Below are 25,961 nucleotides of genomic sequence, written 5' to 3'. Positions count from 1 at the left end.
GTGGTTCTGAGAGCGGGAAGAGTCATTCTGCTGAATGAGTGTCTTCTGTAGAAACATAAGCATATGGGAGGTCATGAGTCGGGGGCTCTTCAGAGACACAGATTCCAAATCAAGTAGATAGAAATCAGAATTCAGAACATGTCAGTCCTTCCTTAATCTTTCTGTTTTCCCATGGTAGGTGATCCAGTAAAAGAAATATATTAAGTGTGGCGTGAAGGTTGATTCTAATGATTGAAAAGTCAGGCACTTCCAAACTAGCAGACCGTAAAAAATGCTCCCTGGTCATGACAGGTCTGTGTTCAAAGTTGCTAGCTAGTTATGTTTCCTTTGCTTGCAGTGTCCACGTCTGATAAACATTAAGTTTTCAGATGGGCTGCTCTCTCATACTGTGGGGACTGAGCCTTATTTTCCTAGTGGGTCATACCTTATGGGAGATAGAAAACATGGGAACTGCTCTTTGTAGATGCTTTTGAGGCTCTTGCAGAAATATGGTTGGTCCTTCTGATGAACTCTAATGTGTTATGAATTCACCCAGTGTTTTCCACACTGGGGGTTACAGTTCATTAGTGGGTTGTGAGATGAATTCAGTGGGTCATGACCAGCTTTAAAAACAATATATAATAAAAAATGTCAGTGATGAGGGTTAATATTATTTCATGAAATGTGAACTTTTACTATTCTGTGAAATTTAGTCTTAATTTGCATAAAAAGTTTGAAAAACCCCAATTTAACTTATCTTCAAATTGGATGACAATTCAGTTGAATCCCACAAATAGATTTTACACTTAATAGTGAACTTTTTTCTTGAATACTACGTGTCAAGAATGCTTTTAAACATTTTCCTTTATTCATTTCACATATTTACATGTATTTTTCCTTATAATAGTCTTGTGAGGTTGTAGACACTTTGGAAAAAGAAACTTAGAAGCCCCAGTCCCTGCCCTTTGGGGGCTCCATGTCCCATGAGTGGCAGGTGACGGGACAGTGGTGGTAGATGGTGCAGCTGCTGCTGTATGACCAGGGAGAGGGAGAAGAGGCAGCCGTCAGCCGCCTGACAGATTCTGCGTACATTCCCCTTTGAAAATCAGATCAGTTATTTTGTTTGAAGGGAAATGTATTCCTCGAAAAGATACTGTTTTATGAAAAATTATGTGGACTTTTAGCTGTTTTAATAAACATAGCATATTGAGCATGCAGATTGAATGTAGATTGTCAAGGCAGGTCATATCTTTACTATAAAAACCAAATTTTCTCAAATTAGGTGTTTGTCTGTTGTACTGTTGGGTGGAAAGTTTTGTATAAATTGGGCCACACTAAGGGTCTAGAATTTTATTCTTTTCAATTTGCTTCTGCTCTAATTTTTCTTATTTGTGGTTTTCTGTTTCTAGGTGTGCCTTCTTCTTCCTGCTCCTCCTCCTCACTGGAAAACATGGTTTTGTTTAACAGTCCTGTGGGCCCTGATGCTCCCAAGATAGAGGACTTGAAGTGGCATTCTGCGTTCTTCAGGAAACAAATGGGTACTTCCTTGGTCCATTCACTGAAAAAGCCCCACAAGCGAGATCCACTGCAGAATAGCTGTGGAAGTGAAGGCAAAGCCCTGCTGAAGCAGCCAGACCTGTGTGGTAGGAGGGAGGGGATGGTGGTCCCAGAGAGCTTTCTGAGTTTGGAAAAGACTTTCGCAGAAGCACGTCTCATGTCAGCACAACAGAAAAACGGTGTGGTGATGCCAGACCATGGGAAAAGAAGAGACAATCGTTTCCATTGTGATCTCATTAAAGGAGACTTAAAGGACAAACCTTTTAAACAGAGTCACAAGCCTCTCAGGTCTACAGACGTGTCCCAGAGGCATCTGGACAACACAAGAGCTGCCACCTCCCCTGGAGTGGGGCAGTCAGCACCTGGCACAAGGAAGGAGTTAGTGCCCAAGTGCAATGGCTCCCTAATCAAAGTAAACTGTAATCAGACTGCAGTCAAAGTGCCTACAACACCCGCCAGCCCGGTGAAAAACTGGGGAGGATTCCGGATTCCAAAGAAGGGGGAACGGCAGCAGCAGGGAGAGGCCCATGAGGGGCCCTGCCACCAGCACCCAGACTACCCGTATCTGGGCCTAGGCCGAGTTCCAGCCAAGGAAAGGGCGAAAAGCAAATTAAAATCCGACAATGAGAATGACGGGTATGTCCCTGACGTGGAAATGAGTGACTCAGAGAGTGAAGCATCAGAAAAAAAGTGTATACATGCCAGCAGCACTATCAGCAGGAGGACAGACATCATCAGGAGAAGCATCTTGGCCTCTTGACACAGAGGTGGCGTGGGAAGCCCCGTGGGCTCGTCACTGGGAGTGCTAGAGGAGAGCTCTGACGTGGGGACAAGAAGAACCCCATTACTCCTGAGCTACACAAACACATTTACTGGCAATTCAGATTGAATTTTTTTTCCAGAGTCATTTATAAATCATTGTTGTGAAAAGTTTGTGTTATTTGCAACTTGTTGAGGAAACAAAAGAGTAGACTGTAACCGTAAGACACTGCTAAGACTAGAATCTGAACTAAACACTAAAATAAGAATGAATTACATAAGTTTTAAAGAGGGCAAGGCTTAAATAAGCCTCATGAGTTTTTATTGCCTTCTGTATTCTTCCCAAAGCACAAACTCATGGTTACCTGAATATACGGAATCAGATATGGTTCTTGAGAAACCCTCACATACAATTTATAGCCCATAAAACTTATTTTCTAGGTCTATGGTAGATCTTGAAATCATACGTCTATTTTGGCCCACAAGGCTGTTTTTGCATCATCGAATACAGGCAGCAGCTCTGAAGCTTCAGTAACACTAGGGAATTCATGTGTAGATACAGCAGTAGGTGAAGAGAGCATTTTAGAAAAGGTCACTACTGGAAGAGCTGAGGGGACAGGGTAGCGCTGCTGCAGTGTGGAGATGTAGGGTCGATGTAGCAAGGTCCTGCTGCCTGAAGCCTGCGAGTGGGTTGTGGACATAGGACTGGGGAAGAGTGAAGTCTTTAGGAAAGTTCTATCCAAGAAAGGGCAGTTGAGGTACAAATTTCACTAGTCCTCTAAACCTTCCTCCTCCCTAACCACTGGCTCTTGGGCCAGCTTGGGATTTCCCTGGCCATTGCCAATACCTGGCCATCTGGCTTCCAACGGTACAATGGCTATTCAAGTTCAAGCGATGAACTTCCAGACTCTGGTGACTCATACTTCCCAGAGCCAACCACTAGTGCATATGTCGGGGAATCCAGGCTTCCAACATGAGCGGATTCCTTAAGAAAAAGGAAAAAAGAAAAAAAAAAAAAGGAAAAAGAAAAAAAGGGAAAAAAAAGCAAAATAGGTTATATTTTAAAAACAATAGAGAGGCAATAAATTGCGATAAGCTCTTACTATTGACCAAGGTTATACAGGAAAAAGATTGAAGTGTACCCTTGAATAGGTTTTCTGGAGTCGGAGTTCTAAACTCTAATTTGTAACTTGGACTGTCTAATTGCAAATGGCAATAACTAGTAAGTTATCAGCAATAATAAATTTAGCATTAAATTTGAGTACAATGTTCTGTTTTTGCACTCACTGTAGTGCGTATGTATTAAGACAGTGGATAGTGTTAAGGTCTTGTTAATTTTCTTTGGAATTCAATGTGGTTGTGAATCAAACTTAAGAGAAGGAAAGTTTAAATAGCAATGAGATTTAGAATTATGGGCATTTGGAACAAGCCCAACTTCCCCTAAATTATTCCTTAGTTTGTTAATATCAGTATTCAGATTCTTGATTCATTTACACATCTGTTTCCATGTGGCAGGGACATTATGATCCTTAATAAACGAATAATGCTTTGAGTTCTGTAGTTAACTTTCAAGTCTTCCAGATGATTGTCAACAACAAAAAAAGGCTTATTGAATTCCATCTTGCTATGCAAGTTTTATCAGATGATCAAATAGTAGATCTGATGCATCCCCATTGTATGTATGACATTTTCAAACCAAGTCTTAACTTTTCGAATACATTTTAGTAGCTAATTCAGGGGAGGGGAAAGAATGACCCAGGTTTTTAGATTGACTATTTTTGAGCTATGGGGCTCATTTTGAAAGACTGCTGTCCAGATCAGCTTGTTGCTACAGATAATAGAAGGTTCTTAAGAATCCAAGTTGTACATTCACTTGTAGCATAATTTAAAAATTAGATTTTTTTTTTTTTTTTTTTGCATATGAGCAAAAACCTTTTGCTGGATACAGGAGAAGGTTGGACTCTACAGTTATCTTTTGACTACAGCAGCAGCTCTGGGTGAGAGTAGAATTTATAGAGGAGTAATTTGTCAAGCCATAGAAAGAAAATCTAAATTAATCTAGTAAGTGTATGACCTCTCACCATTTTAAGAGGTATCAGATTCATTTGCACTATTAGGAATGCTAGTTTTGTGCAAAAATAATGCCTTACCTGTTTTTTCCCCACATTTAGGTTGAAAAGCTTTCAAATGTTCCAAGTTATGCTGAACCAAAAAACAAAACAAAACAAAAACAAAAAAAATACAAAACCTACACAAAAACAAAACATACAAAAAAAAAGCCCACACTTTTTATTCCTGCTTCAAAATGCAAATGGTATAGAGCACGGTTTCTCTGACAGTATAATGATAGCTTTGTAAGTTAGTTTCATGTCATGCTGGGAACTCTGTATGAGGTGGCCATAAGAAGCACCCAACTCAATCTACCCACTTGTGTTCTATTAGTATGGAACCATTTGCTTTTTTTTTTTTTTTAAGCTTTATCTTTTCCTTGTGCATTCTGACCAAGAAATATCTTTGATTATGATCAATGTATTATGTCAAAATGTAGGCTAGTTAAACTTTTGTAAAGTTGCCTGGAATGTCATTTGTTAGGTTATAAACACAAAATCTAAATGAAGGGTTTTATGTGTTGTGTACAAATCTTAATTATTTTGAAATGGACAAACTTGTCATTACATTTGTAACCTTGTACAGAGGATTTTTCACTATGTGCCTAGCTTGGTGTCCATTCAGCTAAAATTGAAAAAAAAAGGTGCATGAAGAGTTAAAAATCAGAAATTAAAGTATATGTAGAGATGACTATTTTATATTACATGGCCCAATCCTGTATTTATTTCTACCCCCTTTTTGAAAGTATTTATAAAACTAGTTGAGGACAGCTGTATTTTTTGGTTAACTATTTAGTAGAATTGTGCCTTTTTGTCTGTATGTGAATAAATGCTGTACATTTTGCAGTACATTTTAAGTGTCTTTTGAAATCTGCTTTTGCTAGTTATTTAAAGGTGTGTATGACTTAGTCCTGAATCTTACAGTCTCACAGTTTAGATCAGGAATGAGAACTATAGAGAATATGACAAGATTGGGAGGAGCACAGATTCCCGGCGCTGCTTTCTGGCTCAGCTCTCATAGGGAGACTGAAAAGTGATAATGGTTTGATTTTAGTTTCCCCACTTGGAGTTCTTTGCAGAATACAACTTTGGATCTGAAAACATCTAACTGTTGAAGCAATGTAGACGTTAGCGTCAGAGAGACCTGTGTTTAAAGGCTGAACTGTAGTTTACCAGCCACTAAACCATGGCCAAGTCACTTTACTTTTATGAGCCGCGGTTTTCCCATCTTTAAAAAGACGGTCACATCTTAGTATCTTGCTGGGGTTGTTGTGTATTTAAAGCAAATTTATAGGAGCATCTCATACAGAGCATGTATTAGGCATTGAGTAAATGGTAAGCTATTTTGTTACTAGGAACAACGCTGATATTTGCAACATTAACTGATGAGCCTTCTGAGGCAAAAAAAAAAAAAATGTTATTCCTGAATGATGAGAAGGTTGTATTTATAAGGCACTTTAAAAAATAATTTCTCAAAGAGCAGTTTCATTGAATGCTTTCTTTTGATCACAGAACTCTGGAATACTAGGGCAAAGAAGAGAGATTATCTGCTTTCTACAAAGAGACTTGTCTAAGATCACAGCATTAGGTATTGGCAGAACTGGGCCTATACCCTCATTCTAATTTCTAGTTTTGAGTTCTGGCCTGAAACAGTCTTTTATATAAACACTATATGCAGAAATTAGCATATACTGAAATGTACCTTTCTTTCCTCTTTATGCTGGGAACAGTAAAAATGGTGTGGATTATACATTCTCATAATGATTAGGAGCCACAACAGGGTCTTGGTCTAATTTACAATTTTTGTAAAAATTTGACCATTTTTTTTTTTAACATGAATTGTTCATACTTTTTGCTAAAAGCTTGTTTATTTCTCCTTGTTTCTCCTTAGTGACTATTTACTTCCATATTGCTTGCTCTGATAACTGTGATTCTTCCTACAAGGTCTTCAAGTGGAAGAGCCTCAATAGTTCCCTAGGGAAATTAAGTCCCCAGGAGCCAAAGGAAAGACCTATCATTGGCAATTCTGCAATCTGTGATGGGAAATGTGGCACTAGGGACTTAAGTTCATGTTTTCATTCAAATCATTTCGAAAACGATTTCTACCTTTGAAACATTAGCCATCTGCAACAAACTTTGCAATTAACTTCAAGGTTGAAATCTTCAATATGATTTCCCTTTAATGCTCAGAACTGCATTAGATGATGTTTTCTAGTCTGAGGTAAAAGAGAGCTCTGACTGCCTGGTCGTTGAAAAAGGATAAAAGCAAATCTAATGTTACCTACTTCCTTGACTTGAACTGCTCTCTATGCCACTCAGTTTGATATCTCTGAATGCATCTTCTCCTGGTTTCTAATAGCCTGCTTATTGGACATTTCCTCTTGGATGTATACAAGTACTTGAGATTTTGAAACTCATTCTTTTTCTATGTTCTGTTTTAGAGAATGCCATCCCAGCCTGAAAACTGGGAGTCCTTTGTGAATTCTTTCAACTCTCACAGCAAAATAGTGATCAAGGTCTGGGTCTGTGTATTATACCTAATATTGCCCCAGTATTTTTCACTTCTCCTGATCCCACTACCACTTGCCATATAATTCAGGCCTCTTCATTTCTTGCCTGGATTACTGCAGCTGCCTCTGAACCTGGTTTCCTTGACTCAAGTCTTGCTGACATTAATTCCTCCTTACCTCAATTAGCTGCGACCTTGCCAACGCTATCTCCATAGTGATATCTTCTGAAATAAAAACTGATGTTGCCGTTATGCATAGCCTTTAAGGGAACCTCCTGACTTTTGCTGATAATTACAAAGGGCTTATCAAGTGGCAGGCACTGGTCTGTATTTCATATTAATTAGTTTAATCCTTGTAACATGAAGTAGGCACTATTATCTGTGATTTGCAGATGAGGAAGCTGAGGTACGGAAATTAAGTAATTTGCTCAAGGTCAGTAATAGGTGGCAGAGCTGAGAGTCAATCCAGCCCATCGGGGGCTGAGCCCTCTAGGCTTTCCTGCCTCTCAGAATATAAAAATAGTTCATGTAAGGTAATACATGTGTTTTTGACTATGCCAAAGACTATACATGTGAACTTTACTTCAATGAATTCCTATAAAATAAAGCCAATAATCTTGGTTTAAATAAATACCTTTCAAACACCATGCTTTAAAATACCACGCTTATTTTGACAAAAGAAATCATACATTAGCCACTTTACAATTAATGAACAAAATTGAACATATATTTATGGGTTTTGAAGATTAAAATTGGTGAAACTGTCATCATTCATTAAAGAAATCTGGAAACCTTCAAAGGAGATAGTCAACTAATTATTGTAACTTCCTTTGCTTAGATCCATATTTTCCACTACAGTTAATTGACATATATTTAGGTTATAGCCAATTTTTTTCTAGGTTTGGAAAAATTACCAAATCCTACTAGATATGAAGATGCTTTTTCTAGGATGCTTTCTATGTATATACACATAATTTGACAACCAGAAGGGCTTTTTGGGTTATTGTCAGAGTCAAAAAGGGAAAAAGAAGGAAAAAACAAAACAGAACCAAAAGTGCTCATAGCTCAGATTTGCTTTAAGATTGACAAATGAAAAAGTGGAAGTATAACAGAATTCTGCATCCATCAAGAATTTTGATCTTTGAACTTAAAAAGGCAGCATGGACACTGGGAAGACTCACCTGAAGTCTAGGATGTGGGAAGAACTTGTGCAAGAGCACCTAGCTTTTTATGGTGAGCTCGAGCCTCCTGACCCAGATGAATTACATGCCAGGGCACTGGGAGAACCTATAAAGACTACTGCTGAATCATTGCCAGCAAATGGGAGACATGTCAAAATTACGCATTTTGCAAACTCTAAAGATGCAATTTTGCTTAATAGAAGGAATTCCTAGTTTGAAACCCAGCAGTACTTGCCAGCTATGTGACCGCAGGCAAATGATTTCTTTTACTATACGTCATATCTTTAGAAGGGTTGTTGGATTATGTAATAAATGCAAAATGCTAGTACAATGCCAAGCACATGATAGATGTTCAATAAATAGACATTATTAATATAGATCAGCACATTTATCACAGACCCAGAGAAAAGATTCTCCAATGGATTCTTTTGGTTATTTGTAGAAATGTGATTATAACTTCCCTCATTTTCTTTTATCCCCTAGAGTAGTTTATATGAAAGGAGATGCTAGTCTCATTTTTAATCTTCACAGATCTAAATGTTAACAGGTTTTTTTAATACATTATATTATGCTTTGATGGTTTTTTTATTCTTTGAAAAAAGGACTGTGCTGCCATAGAATGAAAATATTGAATGAAAATTTCCATGATGCCTTATCAAAGGAATTGAAGGGCTTTAATAAACATAAAAGAAACATGCAGTCATTACTAGGATGTTACATGGATTTACTAAGAAGACTTAATTTTCTTTTTGGACAGGATTGCTAGATTAGAGCTGGGAAATATGATTAGCATGGCATCTGTGAACTTTTGCTAGGCAGATGGCTGGGTCTTGACGTTCTTATGATAGTGTATAAGCAGCAATATGGGACAGGTGAAAAACAAGTTGGATGACCATATCTGATGATTATTATTATTTTTTTTGTTTGAGATGGAGTCTTGCTCTGTCACCTGGGCTAGAGTTTCATGGCGTCAGCCTAGTTCACAGCAACCTCAAACTCCTGGGCTCAGGTGATTCTCCTGTCTCAGCCTCCCAAGTAGCTGGAATTACAGGTGCATGTCACCATGCCCGGCTAATTTTTCTATTTTTTTAGTAGAGACTAGTGTCTAACTCCTGACCTCAAGCAATCCTCTGGCCTCGGCCTCCCAGAGTGCTAGGATTACAGGTGTGAGCCACCATGCCCTGCTGATTCTTGATCTCCCATTAAGAGAGTTGGTGGTTTATATGCTCTAAGAGACTGTATTCAGATCTGTCATGCATGAAAATATGTGTGGCAAGTTTATCAAATCTGTAGATGGCATTCATTGTGAATCAAAAATTGTCTGGGGTACAAGAAATATAACAGTAAAACAAAATGCAACAGGCAAGGCCTCTATCCTTAGAACTAACAAACTAGATGACAGAATTAGGAGTTAAAATAACCTCAGCAGGTCATTATAATAATGTAATGAGATTTAATAGGGATAAATGACCAGTCCCACTTCTGGGGCAAAGATTTAGCTTAGCAACAAAGCCTTTGAAAAAGACTTAGGATTTTAGTCAAAAATATGATCAATATCTGTCCAACAGGATGATTTAACTTCCCCCTAATAAAAAGCTAACATGATTTTAAGCGGCATTAATGGAAATGTAGACTCCAGAATAGAACAGTAATTCTCATTTTTTTCTCATCCTAAACACTGAGAAATATTACATATGTATAATACATTTACATGAATCACTAACTATGGTGACACTCAAAGCAGGCTTTCCTAAGAGCATATGTCAGAATCTTCTTGGGTTGGGGGATAGGGAATGGGTTCATAGTTTAAAGCCATATTTATCCACCAGATCTAATAAGTTGTCAATCTCATAGTTAGGCAAGTATCACTTACCCTGTCTTGGCCCCTCTCAGTCATGATCTAGAACAAAGGAAATAAGAGTTTTGAATATAATATTTTGTTTTGGGAATAAGGCTGATCTATCCTAAGCATACCTAGAGTAACATAGGTGTTCTATCAATATTTATTGACTGAATTAGTGAAGAAGGATATATGCAAATTGGAGTGCATGCAGATACCAGTGCCTGCTTGGCACAAAGATTCAAAGCCAAGTCCTCTGAGAAAATGTAGATGTTTAATCAAAAGGCTGAAGAGGTGCCATGTGGAAGATGGTTTAGACTTACTCTGTTGCACAAGGTAGAACTAAGGCAGGAAGGCACATTTCAGTACAATGTAATGAAGAGCTTTCTAATGGTCAAAGCTGTTAGAAAGAGGATTGGGCCATCTCAAGGGAAAGTGAGCTGCCCTCAGTGAATTTCAATAGCTGTGCACAATATCAAAAGTAATTCCTTACTAGAAACAAGTGCTGTACTTTAAGAATGTGTATTTAAAAAGAAATAAACTAGATCAGATTCAAAGTTATCTCTTATGTGCCAGGTGCAGTGGCTCACACCTGTAATCCCAGTGCTTTGGGAGGCTGAGGGAGGAGGATCGCTTGAGGATGGGAATTTGAGGCTGCAGTGAGCTATGAATGCACTGCTGCACTCCTGTACTCCAGCCTGGTGTGACAGAGTGAGACCCTGTCTCAAAAGCAAAACAAAGTTATCTCTTATGCTATTCTCATTTGCTTAGATTCCAACATACGTTGTCAGTGAAAGAGACAAAAATGGGGTTACAGTGGACACATCGGGAGTGCCTATGGGAATGAGGAACACGTGAATGTTTTGTGGTGAACTCTTGGGCTAGAGGGTGCTAGTGCTGTCAAAATTACTTTGAAGATGGCTTTCTATCCTATGACTTTTGTCATCTAAGCACATATGTATTTATTTTTCTACCCTATATAAATACTAAGAGCATTAATATTGTCACAAAAGGTATAAATTTTTATGTTTTAAAGGATGGCAAGAGACAGATTTTATGTGTAATCTCAGGGTATTGCAGTATCTGTCTATATGTACATATCTACATATATATCTCTATACATTTTTAGGTAAACTAGATAAATGATTTTTTATATAAATTTTTACAAAAAAGCTCATTACAGATTTATTTTGGAAAAAATGATAAAACATTATGGTTAAGGAACAGAATTTATAGTAAAACGTTTAGAGTGTTTTTTTTTCACTCTTTGTTGATTTGTCTGAGAGTAGATTTGGCAAGACCATGTAGCTATGAAATATTCAATATTTGTTGACTAAACAAATGACTGAATTGTTGCCTGCCCCAATTTGCATATCTTTATACAAAGGGAAGGGGAGGTAATCATATCTCCTTTCTTCCTCAGGGAGACACAATAAAGAAACATGAATAAATAAAATGAACTAGCTGTGTTGTCCTTAACTTCAGATTTACATAATTTCCTTCCTCTCTTTCCTACTCATTTCTCTGGTCTCCTAAAACACGGTTCACAGAATAAATGATATTGTCTGTAAATGAAGACAAGACTTACCAATATGAGAAATGTTAAAAACTCCACTACATTTTCACATTAGAAATTATTAACTAACCAACTTTTCTTAAAGAAAAATAACCATGAAGTTTAGTTCTGTTGCTAAACATAGCTTAATTCTGTCCAAATTCAACAGAGGGCAGAAAGGCATATTATCTGCATACTGGTAGCCTATTCTCTTGGAGGATATCTACGTAGTGAAGAAGGAGATCCAACTGGAAAGAGGGGTTATTAGTATGAGGATGTAAAGAGTAGTTGCCTGTGGCCAAAGTTTGAAGAGAGTGTCTATGTTCAGAGATTTTACCTTGAAGAAATGAGTCTGGAAGGTTAGATTTTCTTTTTGAAAAAAGATAATAATACTTACATTCCACTTGTCTAGGATGTTAGTTTCTGAAGTGCTTTCTTCTACGGTTTCATATTTTTGTCAGAATTCTAACATTGTCTCCAAAATTTTTAAAAAATAATTTTTATATTCTTTAAACATGCAAGTGAACTTAATTCTTACCATATGGAAATCATTCTGCGAATGAGATGGGAAGGAATTTAAAGAACCAAATGAAACATTCTTTAAGAAATGGACATAAGTGCCTCCTATCTGATCACCATTTAACTGCCATGTTTGTACTATTCAGTCTTATCATTGCATTTGACACTAACCACCATTTGCCTCTTCCTTGGATGTTTTATCATGCTGGATTCTCTTTGCTACAGCCTTCTCATTGCTCCTAGTCTGAGCTCATTCAACAAATAAAGACATTCCCTAAGGTCCTGTCCTTAAACACTCAGTTTTTGAATGAACAGTTATTGAATACCTTCTACATGCCGGGAACTATATTGGGTCTTAGTTAAGGACACAATGATGAATGAGAGTAGACGTGATCCTGTTCTCAGGGAGCTTGCAGTCTGTTGGGGAGGAGAAAACATTAAGAAAAAATTTCAAACAGTTAATTACAAATTTTGGTAAGTGCTATGAAGGAAAAATATAGCATACTACTAAGAGCACTATAACAAGGGGACCTAACCTAACTCTCAGGGAAGCCTCCTCTGAGAAAGTGATGTTTCAGCAGAGATCTGAAGAATGTATAAATGGAAAAGTATATGCAGATACCTTGTGTTGGGAGGGAGAATGACATATTGATGGATGTAAAAGGCGGCCCTCAAGGTTAGAGAATAAGAAATAGAGGGAGACAATGGTATGGGAAGAGACTGAAGAGGTAGCTGGACACATTACATAAGGCCCCAAGGCAAGCTCCTATACTTCCATGGCTTCATTTCTCAGCTCCATGCCAAAGACTCCCATGACTAGCCCAATTTCTTAGCACCAGCCCTAAATTTCCTACTGATGGTTGAATATCTACACACAAATGTTTTCATGTTGTCTTTAACTCAAACTCATTATCTTTTATCTGGACAACTGCAAGAGTCTCCTAACTGGTTATCCAGATCAAACCTATCTACTCTAATCACCAGAAACCAGGGTGCACCAAGTTCAAACCAGGAGCAGAGAGTAACTACATGGACTATTAAGATCAATAGGACTATAATAGTTCAATGCCATGCATTCTCAGAATCTAAGATCTCCGTTTTAGTACTCCTTTGAGTAATATATTTTAAAAATCCTCTCAAATTCTTACATATCAAGTTCTATAAATACTGAAAACCATGTAAGTTAAAAATGAATCACTACAATTATACATTAAAATACATGACAGCATCATTTTAGAAAGTGCATAATTTATTGCATTCATGAGTTCATAAAATGGATACTTAGAAACTTAAAATGAGTTAGGAGTAACAATTAGACGTAAAATTCTCGAATCTTGGAACTTGAAATATTAAATTCTAGAATTTTCTTTAAAACTCTTTCTTATGAAAAAGAAATTAGCATAGTTTGAAAATTATTATGTTCTTCCAAGGGAGAAAAAAAGAGGAATTAAAAAAACAGACACGTTGATGAAGGCAATGAGTTCTTCTCAGCTGGCTTTATTCTCCAGTGAAGCTCAATAGAGGATTATATTTTCTTTACATACAGGAAGCTGTCACTGTTCTGCTCTCCAATAACCCTCAAAACAGAATGGAAAATGCTTATGCAAAATGACACAAGCCTTGACCATTCTCTGCAGGTTTTATCATTTCAATACACTTCTAGTCCGACTGCTTCCCCAACTCTAAAGGTCTGTGAGTGAACTATGAATATTTTTAAATACTTTCCAGATTCATCATGGAGGCTGCTTTTCTTCTCTGCACTGTAATCACACTGAGCTGCAATTAAAATAAACAATCAGTAAGTAGTTACTTTTTCTGTGGAAAATCTTAGATTAATACAAAGTACAATGCATCACAACCTATAATTATTGAAAATAATCTTATTGGAAGGGGTCTTGTGTATTTTTGTATGCATTTCTACTTTACTCTTGAGACTTTAAAACGTCTATTCCATTAGAGAAATGCAGGTCAAATATGACATTCCATAGCTCTGAGTGATAGAATTCTACAACATATTTCACAACAGATGGATAAAAAACATCTAGATAAAAGTTAATCAGAAAAGTGTCTAAAACACAAACTAAGTGGGAGCCAGCACAATGCAGGGCCAGTAATAAAAAGATGATGCCACATTACAGTAAGAGAAGTCTAATAGAAAAATAATCTATAAATATTAATTGGAACTGATAACACATACACGTAAAAAAGATCTAACAGTATGAAACAGTATATAGCATAAAAGGAAGCCTCCTTCCCAGTGCTGTCTTTCATTCCGTAGCCCTCTCTCCAGAAGCAGCCACTATTTCCAGTTTTAAAGTATATTTCTAGAAATATTCTAAATGAGAATATATGTATATATTTCTTCACTCCTTTTTTATTTAAAAATGATAAAGTACTATATAAATTTTTTATCTTGTTTTTTTTTTCCTCCTAAACGATTTATCTTAGAAATAGCTCTATATTAGATTTACTTTATTCCTCTTGACAGCTGCAAACTATTCCCCTGTATGGATAGTCCACAATTTAACTGGTCTGCTATTGGTGGGTATCTGGATGGTTTTTAACCTTTTACAATTAGAAACAATGCTGCAATTTGTATTTTCACATGCTTGCTTCCCAGCAAAGACTTTTCCAGATGCAAGTATGGGTAAAAGGTTATGCACATTTATAATTTTTGAAAGATACTGTCAAATTGTGCCTCAAAGAGACTGTACCAACATGCACTTATGTCAATCATGTGGAGAAGTCCCAGCACAATGCATTAACCAAACTTCATGATCTGATAGGTAAAAAATATGTGATTATAAGCTTAAATTTGTTTTTGTATTATGGGTGAGGATGAGCATTTTAAAAAATGTTTAAAAGCCATCTGTCTTTCCTTTTCTGTAAATGTCCTTTACCCATTTGTCTACTGGACTGTAGCAGTGTTTTATTTATTTATTTTTTACTTAGCACTCATTATACATGTTTAGGATATTAGTTTTTTGTCATATGTGTTACAAATATTTTTCTCTGTCATTGATTTTTTGACTTTTTCTGATGCAGAAATTTGAAACTGTATGTGGTCTCATTTATTAAATTTTAAAATAGCTTCTGGATTTTGTGTTCTTGAATAGAAAGGCTTTACCACGCTGATTTAAAAAACTGTCATACTGTCAAAAGAACACAGTATGGCATTCAACAGTTTAGACTACAGTGATACACTTAGAATGGATGAATAACATATAGACAAAGTTAATCAGAGCAGCACATTTAGAGCATGACTGAATCAGCACAATACCCGTCTTGTATTGAACCAGTGACATGATGCTGGGCTGCACTATGGTATGATGTGTTAGAGACAATAATAATTTTTAAATTCCTTTCATTTTGTTAATTATGCCTTAGTAGGATATTATTTCTAATATGAGTTTCCAGTTTTTATAGAAAAATGGGAAAGTAGAAAAGATTCAGAGCAGGGAACAAAGATAAAGATGAAAAAAACTGAAACTATGTCCTGTAAAGAAAGTTTATCACTTGGACTCATTTAAAATAGAAAAAATATTATCTCCAGAGAAGAAATCTCTTTTTCTATGAGGGGAGAATGCTGAATGATTACTTTGCATTTTCAAATAAGAACAGAATGGAAGGAGAAAAGCATACGGAAAAATTTGTTACAGTTTTGTGAAGTGGTTATTGACAAAATGTTAAAAAAAGGCTCCCCAAAAGTGGTGGAATTTTTGTGATTGGAGAGTTTAAATAACAGAAGAAACATCAGTGTTGGACTGTTTAGTTTTAATTCTCTTGGGGTTGGGGGTGGGAACTAAACTAGATGCCAATTGGATTATATAACTATGGTTCCATAATTGTACCCTTTTAACTATAAAATCAAGGTAGTTGATTTTAAGTGGGCATTTCTGTACCATATCCCTTAAAAAAGATAATTGTGAAGCTTTAAGGATTAAGATAAAGAAATTTAATTTCTTACATATCCATCTAAATATCTACGTACCACTATGGCAAATGCTTTACATATGTGTTAATTCTTTTTATCCTTCAATAACTGTATGTGGGAGGTATTATTATTCTACATTACACATGAGGAAACTGAGGCTTAGAAAAGTTAAAATTGCCCACAGTCACATGACTACTGAATGGCACCTGGTGATCTGACTGACACCAAAACACTTACTATCAAGATACTGCCCAGTGCACCTTTACTCCTGTTACCTTATAATCTAAGTGAATGAATTCTTGAATAATTAATTATTTAATGCATTAATTAATAACTTCAGAAGAAATTAGAATTATTTGATAAGGCTATAATTACTTTCAAGAGGGAGAGAAATAGAAAGACAAATTATTACTGAATTTTCTGCATCATGCTGTGTTCATACCAGAAGTAGACTAAAAAAAATCTATAAACATGATGAACATAAACTGAATTCAGCTGCTTTACTATGTATAAAATGCTGTAGTAGCTAAGAATATTAACTTTGATTAAAATAGTACATTTGTAACCAAATGTAGTTAATAATATAGTAACTTGATTTGTTTTCGTTGTCTGTCTGCCTTATCTATTCATCCATCCATTTGTTTCTAGCCTATTTTTATAATCACTGGATGCTCTCATTTTGTTCCTAATAGGAGGGACTATTGCTCCTACTTTAGAACAAATAGCCCATTTCATTTATATGATGTGTATGTATTATGAGAAATCACTCCTTAGTATTTCATTGACGGTCTGCATTTTCTATTCTATTTTCCATTGGACAACTTTTATATTGTATTTTAGATTTACTTGGTTATATAAAAATGTACATTAAATAAAATTAATCTGTAAGCCAAGTAATTTTTTTCTACCTAAAACTAAAATAAAAACAAAGGCAGAGCAATTTGAAATATTACATTCAAAGCAATGTTATCTACTTTCAAATTTGTCAGGGAATTTTTCTTTTTTCCTTTTCTTTCTTTCCTTTCTTTTCTTCCTTCCTTTCTCTCTCTTTCTTTCTTTCCCTTCCTCCTTCATTAATTCATTTACTTATAAAGACAGAGTCTCACTCTGTTGTCTAGGCTGGAGTGCAGTGGCTCAATCACAGCTCACTGTAGCCTCAAACTGTTGAAGTGATCCTCCTGCCTCAGCTTCCAGAGTAGCTGGAGTTATAAGTGTGAGCCACTGCACCTGGCCGTCTGCCTAGTTTTAGACAGAACATAATTCTAGAGCAGTGTTGTCTAGTGTTCCATATCTACACTGTCCAATATAATAGCCATAGCTATATATGGCTACTTTTTTTTTTTTTGAGACACAGTCTCGCTCTGTCACCTGGGCTAGAGTGCCGTGGCATCAACCTAGATCACAGTAACCTCAAAGTCCTGAGCTCAGGAGATTCTCCTGCCTCTGCCTCCCGAGTAGCTGGGATTACAGGCGCACATCACCACCACCACCATGCCCGGCTAATTTTTCTATTTTTAGTGGAGACGGGGTCTCTCTCTTGCTCAGGCTAGTCTCAAACTCCTCACCTCAAGTGATCCTCCCGCCTCGGCCTCCCAGAGTGGTAGGATTACAGGCGTGAGCCACCATGCCTGCCCTACATATGGCTATTGAGCACTTGATATCTGGCTAGTGTGACTGAGGATCTCAATTTTACATTTTATTTAATTTTATTTAATTTAAATTTAAATAGCTGGCTGTGGCTAGAGGCTACCTTAGTGGACAGTGCAGTTCTAGAGGTAGGTGTCAAATGAAGGATACTGATGTTTGTTTTTATTCCTAAAGTTTACTTTTTCAACCTCAAATATTAAAGGGACTAATTTTAAATATATAAATCAAGTAAAAACAAAACTACTAGTTCTCTGAGGACTTCCAAGAAAACTTTTTAGCTTTAAAGTACTCAGACTGTTTGTTATCTTGGGATAATGAGGATGCTTCTTACCTGCTGGGAAGCTGAAGCAGCTCTCTCTTCAGCCTGACTTAGACGCCTTTGAAGTCTGTTGGCTTTTTCTTGATGCTCTAGAATTAACTTTTCATTCTATTAAGGAGAAATATAAAACAAACAAGTTAGAAATCCATATGTGAGATGGAGACATTTTGTAGAATAATCAATGAAAAATCTGGACATCAATTTATCACTTATAAAATACAAAGATAATATTATCTCCAAATTTCCATTTTTCAAGTTACAAGCTTCAAAGTATAAAGCTGGTTTAGAATATAAAACCCAAGATATAAAACCCAAATAAGAATATATAAAATTGGGTCTTTTTCTCTACATGCCACCAAAGAAAATGAATTAACAAATCCAAAAACAAAGTGAATCAGAAGTTAAGAACAAGACTTTCAATTTTTGATCTGTTAACCTTGAGATGCAAGATTACTGCTTCAGAATCACATGGAGAATTTGTAAAAACATAGACTGCTGGGGTCTTACAACCACAGCTTTAGCAGGGTTGGAATGAACTCTGTTTCTGTTTATTCCCTAAGACATTTGCATACTCCAGAGGCTATTAGGGTCAATAGAATTGTGTCCCCCTAAAAGATGCTGAAGTTCTATTCCCCAGTACCTGTGAATGTGACCTTATTTGGAAATAGTCTTTGCAGATGATCAAGTTAAAATGAGGTCATTAGGGTGGAGCATAATTCATATGACTGGTGTCTTCATAAAAAGGGGAAATTTGGACACTCAGACATACATGTACAAAGGGAAAACAATATGAAGACACAGAGGGAACACCATCTACAAGTCAAGAAACACCTGAGGCTACCATATATTAGGAGAGAGGAATAGAACAGATTATCTCTCACAGCACTCAGAAGAAACCAACAATGCCGACATCGTGATTTTGGACTTTTAGCTTCTACAACTGTGAGAACAATAATTTTCTGTTGTTTAAGCCACCCAGTTTGTAATACTTTGTTATGGCAGGAATGATACAGGCATCATAAATACAAAGCTGTCACAGCACACTGTCATACAGACAAGTTCAAATAATCTATCAATTAAAAATCACATTAGCTCTCTCTATACTTAGCAGCGTGGTTATAGTGCATCTGAAAAAATATTTTTTCAAATTAGAATTATTATACAGTTTTTCTGGCACTTATCTGAATTGAGAGAATAATATAAGCCTAATCGGAAATAGCTAAAAAAATACATTTTTTACAAAGAGCCAGATACCTGTAGTTCCCACGTCCTAACATACAAGTGATAAGGGTGGATGTCATGGATAATACACTAATATAAAATATTGAAATAATAATACCCTGCTAAAATGACCTTACTGTATTTCTTATTATGCCCAAAAGCAAAATTAAATTTTATGAAAAGAACTATAGTGGCTGTTCCAATTTACCAAGATGTTTAAATACATTGTCTTAAATTTTAAGAGGCACACAATACATTAGAGAAAACTTGGGGGGAAAAAATCTCATCATCTATAATAATCATTTTCATATTTATATTATAATCAGACTACATATAATACACACTCTTCTATACTGCTACCAGTATAATTGTGTTCCATAGTTAGTATAGTTCTGTTCTGTTACTATAGTTCTACTCTAACTGGTTAAGGAACAGTTCTAATTGACTAAATCATAATAGATGCAACTGTTCATTTTCAACTGATCATTTTGGTTGCTTTTGACCTCCCATTACTGTGTTGAATATCTTCCTTTAAATTTTTTCATATTTTAAATAGCTTTCTTAGAACAGACTTCTGGATGTGGGAGCTACATTAAAGAGTTATGTTAATGCCTATTCCTTAATTGTTTTCCAAATGGCTCATATCAATTTATAACACCATGATGCTTAAGAATAATGACTTCACTATGGCTGCTATAGTAGACCAGAAAGAGAGAGTAGACCATATATTGTATTAATGAAATTCCAAAAAACACACCTGAAGTTAGAACATCAAATGAAGAACTAGATATCTGGAAAGTCTCAAACATAATTCAAAAATTGTTTACTTTTTTTAAAGCCTCAAAGAAAAAACATGATGAACTTTGCTACATATAGTTTTAAGGCTTCAACCTAAATATATTTTAACATATTTCAATAGGCAAAAGTATTTTCTGTGTGTCTTCTGTGATGGATTAAAACAAAATGAAAGGAATGGGTTAAAAAGATAATCTTCAAGATGTACAAGATAAAGAGGATTCTAATATAATATTTAATATATTCTCTGAATCACTGTACAAGTTATACTGGTAAAACTGAAATAAAAGCTCTACCTTTTACCATTTACATACAATGAATCACTGACTTTCAAAGCTTTTATTCACATTATGTTGTGTGTGGACTTTTAGGGTTATGGATGATTTCTGTATGGTTATTTCCAAGTAGAGAATTAATTTGGATTTGGCTCAGGTAAAATTCTATAACATGTGTATCAAGCTGCAGCAGAAAGTACTTCCCCGGGGAGTCATTATCTTACCTCAACTACCTTTTCATTTGCCATTTCCAGCTGAGAAAGCAGCTCTTGGGTATGAAGTTTCTGTCGACTCAGCTCACTCCTATTAAACAAGAGAGCCCCGGACAAAAAAAAAATCCATTAATATAATTATTCAAAATCCAAAATGGAATCTTTATTAGCAAGATACATGTTTTGAACAAAAATATCATCTTGATGTGCAAAATAAAGTTACTTATTAATAGGCCATATCTCATTTGTTTCTTTATAAATATACATATATTCTGGATGTTGATTATAACAATGTGTACATACTTAGCACTACTGAGCTGTACACTTAAAAATAATTAAGATGGTAAATTCTGGGTATTTTGTCACAACTAAAAAATTTTATTACAATTTTAAAAATCATAATTTATCACAATTAAAATGGTAAATTTTATATATATTTTACCACAATAAAAAAATAAAAAGACATATATTTTAAAGGTAGAAAAGTCTCTTTAATATTATCTTGAGGCTGGGCGCGGTGGCTCACGCCTGTAATCCTAGCACTCTGGGAGGCCGAGCCGGTAGGATCACTTGAGGTCAGGAGTTTGAGACCAGCCTGAGCAAGAGAGAGACCCCGTCTCTACTAAAAATGGAAAGAAATTATCTGGCCAACTAAAATATATATATATATATATAAAAAAAAAAATTAGCCGGGCATGGTGGCGTATGCCTGTAGTCCCAGCTACTCAGGAGGCTGAGGCAGTAGGATCGCTTAAGCCCAGGAGTTTGAGGTTGCTGTGAGCAAGGCTGACGCCATGGCACTCACTCTAGCTAGGGCAACAAAGCGACACTCTATCTCAAAAAAAAAAAAAAAAAAAAAAAAAAAAAAAAAAAAATATATATATATATATATATATATATAATCTTGAGAAACTATTAGGCATTAAAATGAAAGTATACTCATATTAAGCAGATACAGTGTTTGTTATTACAAATCTCAAATGCTCCTGTGCTTCTTCTCTACAGTGTGCATTTTTAAGATTTATATACAGTGCTTCTTAGGGGAGCTCAACTCTTAGAAATTTAAGGTAACATTAATCATGCCAACATCATTTTAATATAGTATATTCAGGACTGTTATTTATGTTTTGGTTGTGTATGTACTATAGTTTACTCATTCATATCTTTTATGCTTCATTAGCTGAAATTATCTTATGCACAAAATTGTCTTTTTTGTTGTTGTGGTTCAACATATAGGCATTATATTGCCTTTGGCCAAAGATTACTTCAAGAGTCCCAGGTTAAGAGTAGATACACTGTGGTCTTCAAACAACTTAAATCAGAGAAAAGATCAAATCAATCTCTGAGTATTAAAATAGCTGACTCAGTATTGGCTTTTATCCTTTGAACTTTTTTGTGCTTCTTACATCAATCAATAGATTAACACTTCCAAAATAACTTCAGCTTTGATTTTTTTCAAATGCGCCACACAAACAACCTAAAAACTTGGTAAGACTCTCAAATGTCCTATATTTGAGTGGATAGTTACAATTTGTTATAAATATATAGGACAGAACAAAAAGTAATATTGTCTACTACTCAGTTACACAAATAATTACTGAATGCTCAGTATGGGCTGGGTACAAAGCACGTGATGGTAAACACAGCTGTTGCCATCACAGAATTTACAGACTGAGAAGGAGACTGGTTATTCTAACTCAGTGGCTTTATCAATATACATTCACTGACCATGAAGAGTTGAGTATCTATCATTAATTCCATGACAAACAAACCCAAATGTTTTATCTGAGTTTTATTTTGGTGGTAATGATAATAGAGAATTATTGTGCTTACTTAAAGTATACGGTACAGCTTAAAATTACTTCTCTCAAAAACAAGAAAAAACAAAACAAAGAAAGCCAAAATGACTACAGTGGCCAGTCTTTTGGGCAAATATAATTAAAGGTAAAAATTATGCATATTAGTGCTGATGAAAATCTGTGAGTACAATTGAGATTATGATGAGACAATGATCATGTTAATGAAGTTAGCTAACATTCAGTTTATAGAAAACTTTTTCAGGAAAACACCTATTGCATAATTTGATGCCTATTTACCCAAGACAATTATTTGAATGACGGATAGTAATGATTTTCCACAAGATTTAAAATCACAAAGATACAAATCATTAAATGAAAATATACTTTAAGTAACTTTTAATCTACGTAAATATTTATCTCTTTGCATATCAAGCTCTGTTATCCCCACTGGATGGTAAGCAACTTTGTTATTCATCTTTGTATTATTCTTATAATCTCATAATCTATAACCTCAACAGAGCTTGGCAACAGTGAAGATGATGATGGTGGTGGTTTTAACAGCAAATATTTCATAGTGTTTGCTTACTATGCACCAGGGCACATACTGTTATAGGTGGTTTCATAAATTAACTTGTATTAAGTTTTCACAACTACTCTATGAAATCTCCATTTTTAGATTTGAGAAAATTAAAAAACAGAGAAATTTAAAAATAAAGTCACTTGCCCAGGGTCAAATATCTTGTCAGTGGTAGAGTCAGGATTCAAAAACTTGGTCCTCTGGTTCCAAAGTCTGTGCTCTTAACCACTGCCCTGTACTGCAACATGGCAGGCAACTGCTAAATGTTTGCTAAATGAATAAGTGAGTGGGGGTGGGAGGGATGTGTGTATGTGAGAGGCATTCTAGGAATATAAATATTTACATACTTACTTGTAAACCTAGCAAGTTAAATCTTTACTTCTGACTTCTTCCCTAAAAGTCTAGTATTATATTTAAACTTAACATGTCTACAAAGCAGACAAAAAACATATACCACGGAAAAGAACCTTATTCAATAAATGGTGCCGGGAAAATTGAATAGCCACATGTAGAAGACTGAAACAGGATCCGTATCTCTCACCTCTCACAAAAATCAACTCATGATGGACAACAGTCTTAAACCTAAGGCAAGAAACCATAAGAATTCTAGAAGAAAATGTTGGAAAAACTCTTACAGACATCGGCCTAGGCAAAGATTTAGGAAGAAGACCCCAAAGGCCATAACAGCAACAACAAAAATATACAAATGGGACCTGATGAAATTTAAAAGCTTCTGCACAGCCAAGGAAACTATTGTCAGAGTGAACAGACAACCTACTGAATGGGAGAAAATATTTGCATGCTACATATCTGATAAAGGGCTGATAACTAGAATAGAACTCAGGAAAATCAACACGAAAAAAATCAACCCCATTAAAAAGTGGGCAAAGGACATGAACAGAAACTTTTCAAAAGAGGACAGACTAATGGCCAACAAACATATGAAAAAATGCTCAACACCTCTAATCATTAGGGAATTGCAAATCAAAACCACAATGAAATGTCACTTAATTCCAGTGAGAATGGCTTTATCAAAAAGTCCCAAAACCAGATATGTTGGCATGGATGTAGAGAGATGGGAACACTCTTAGATTGCTGGTGGGACTGCAAACTAGTACAACCTCTATGGAAAGTAACATGGAGATACCTCAAAGAACTCAGAGTAGAATTACCATTTGATCCAGCAATCTCACTACTGGATATTTACCCAAAGGAAAAAAAGACATCTGCATTCTGATGTTCATAGCAGCAAAATTCACAATTTGAAAGATGCAGAAACTAAGTATCCATCAACACCTGAATGGAGTAATGAAATGTGCTATATGTATACCATGGAGTACTACTTAGCCATAAAAAATGATGAACTAATACCCCTTGTACTATCCCAGATGGAGCTGGAGCCCATTCTTCTAAGTATCACAAGAATGGAAAAACAAGCACCATATGTATTCACAATTAAATTGTTACTAATGAACAACACTTATTTGCACATATGGAGGTAACACTCATAGGGTGTAGGGCAGGTGGGAAGGGGTAGAAGGGGATGGGTAAATTCACACCTAATGGGTACGGTACACACTGTCTGGGGGTTGGCCATGCTCGTAGCTCTGACTTAGGCAGTGCAAAGGCAATATATGTAACCAAAGCATTTGTACCCCTGTGATATTCTGAAATAAAAAAAAAATAAAAGCAAAACTGAACAAAAAAATTTAAAAATAACCATATCTAATATCAAACTTTTTGTATTATCTCAAAAACCTACTTCTCATCCTTCTGATCAATTTTTATATTGACATCTCTGCCCTAGATGTCTAGGTTAAAAATCTTAAAGTCAACTCCTATTTCTCACTTTGTCTTAAATGCAACATCTCATTTGCCCCTAAATAGGTTCTCTCTTTGAAATGTCCCTTACATCTATTTTTCACTCCTATTCAGTGTTACTATCCATAACTCAAGTTCTCAGAACTTATTTCTTAAATTTATTGCAATAACCAATTGCTTTGGGTTCTCAATATCAAATGAAAAAAATATATAAAACACTCTAGCATAGTACATATGGAAGTATTCAACCAATACAGTGGTTTTCTCTCTCTAACCCGTATGTCACTAGCATATGTCTCTTTCTAAAACACCACTTTAATAATTTGCTTCCTCGAGCAATAACCTTCAGTGGCTCTCTGCTATGGGACAAAATAGCAGGAAGATTCAAAACCCTCCAAAATTTTGTGTAATTTATATTTCCAACCTTATATCTAATAGGAACCTTACACTTCAGTTGCGCTCTGCCTCAAAAACAAACCATATTATATATTACCTTTAAGCTCATGTTTATATTATTTTCTGTATCTTCTCTTTTAGATTTCCCATTAAAATCCTGTCCATTCTTTAAGACTTCACCCTTGCCCCACTTCTTTCCATGCTTCCTTCCAGTTCATTTTAATTCTGATGGTTCTCTTCCCAAATCAAACCTTTATGATATTTATTTTATGTATAAGATATTTATTAATCCTGTATTGAAATGCTAATTAGTGGTTCATATATGTGTGTATACATATATGCAGTACACATACATGATTTCCCTAAGTAGAACGGAAACTTGTAAAAGGAGGATTATTTTTAGTTTCCGGTTTCTACCACAGTGCTTTACACATAGGGACTCAACAAACACAGTCATGCATCACTTAATGACAGAGATACATTCTGAGAAATGCATTGTTAGGGCATTTCGTTGTGTGTGAATGTCACAGAGGGTACTTACACAAGCCTAGATGGTGTCCCCTACCACACACCCAGGCTATACGGCACAGCCTGCTGCTTCTAGGCTACACACCTGTACAGCATGTTACTGTACTGAACACTGTAGGTGACCGTAACACAATGGTAAGTATTTGTACATTTAAACATATCTAAACATAGAAAAGGTACAGTAAAAATATGGTATAAAATATAAAAAATGGCACACTTGCATAAGGCAATTACCATGAATGGAGCTTACAGTACTGGAGGCCGCTCGGGGTGAGTCAGAGAGTGAGTGGTGAGTGAATGTGAAGGCCTGGGACATTACTGTACACTGCTATAGACTTTATACACACCGTACACTTAGGCTGTATCTAAATTTGTAAAAAAATTTTCTTTCTTCAATAATAAATTAACCTTAGCTTACTGTAACTTTTTT

The 25,961-nt window shown here is 35.7% G+C and overlaps 2 protein-coding genes across 9 annotated transcripts in view; one reads left to right on the top strand and one right to left on the bottom strand.

Moving 5' to 3' along the window:
• The window catches only part of JADE1 (jade family PHD finger 1), a 57,844-nt gene extending 52,592 nt beyond the window's left edge, over positions 1 to 5,252 (top strand). For all 4 annotated transcript variants that reach the window (XM_045552290.1, XM_045552293.1, XM_045552291.1 and 1 more), the window contains one exon: positions 1,389 to 5,252. In XM_045552290.1, the coding sequence (XP_045408246.1) occupies positions 1,389 to 2,296 (908 nt within the window). In that variant the 3' untranslated portion in view covers positions 2,297 to 5,252. The remainder of the gene's footprint in view (positions 1 to 1,388) is intronic.
• An 8,236-nt stretch (positions 5,253 to 13,488) lies between these two features.
• Positions 13,489 to 25,961, bottom strand: part of SCLT1 (sodium channel and clathrin linker 1) — a 134,266-nt gene continuing 121,793 nt past the window's right edge. For 3 of the 5 annotated variants that reach the window (XM_045552286.1, XM_045552289.1, XM_045552288.1), the window contains 3 exons: positions 20,423 to 20,501; positions 17,920 to 18,015; positions 13,489 to 13,783 (listed from right to left, as the gene is read on the bottom strand). In XM_045552286.1, the coding sequence (XP_045408242.1) occupies positions 13,721 to 13,783; positions 17,920 to 18,015; positions 20,423 to 20,501 (238 nt within the window). In that variant the 3' untranslated portion in view covers positions 13,489 to 13,720. Of the gene's footprint in view, positions 13,784 to 17,919; positions 18,016 to 20,422; positions 20,502 to 25,961 lie in introns of those variants that run through there. The other 2 variants (XR_006735396.1, XR_006735397.1) reach the window with 1 other exon arrangement.

Source organism: Lemur catta, chromosome 5, assembly GCF_020740605.2.
Source record: "Lemur catta isolate mLemCat1 chromosome 5, mLemCat1.pri, whole genome shotgun sequence".
NCBI classification, from domain to species: domain Eukaryota; kingdom Metazoa; phylum Chordata; class Mammalia; order Primates; family Lemuridae; genus Lemur; species Lemur catta.
This window is presented reverse-complemented; position numbering and strand designations above follow the sequence as displayed.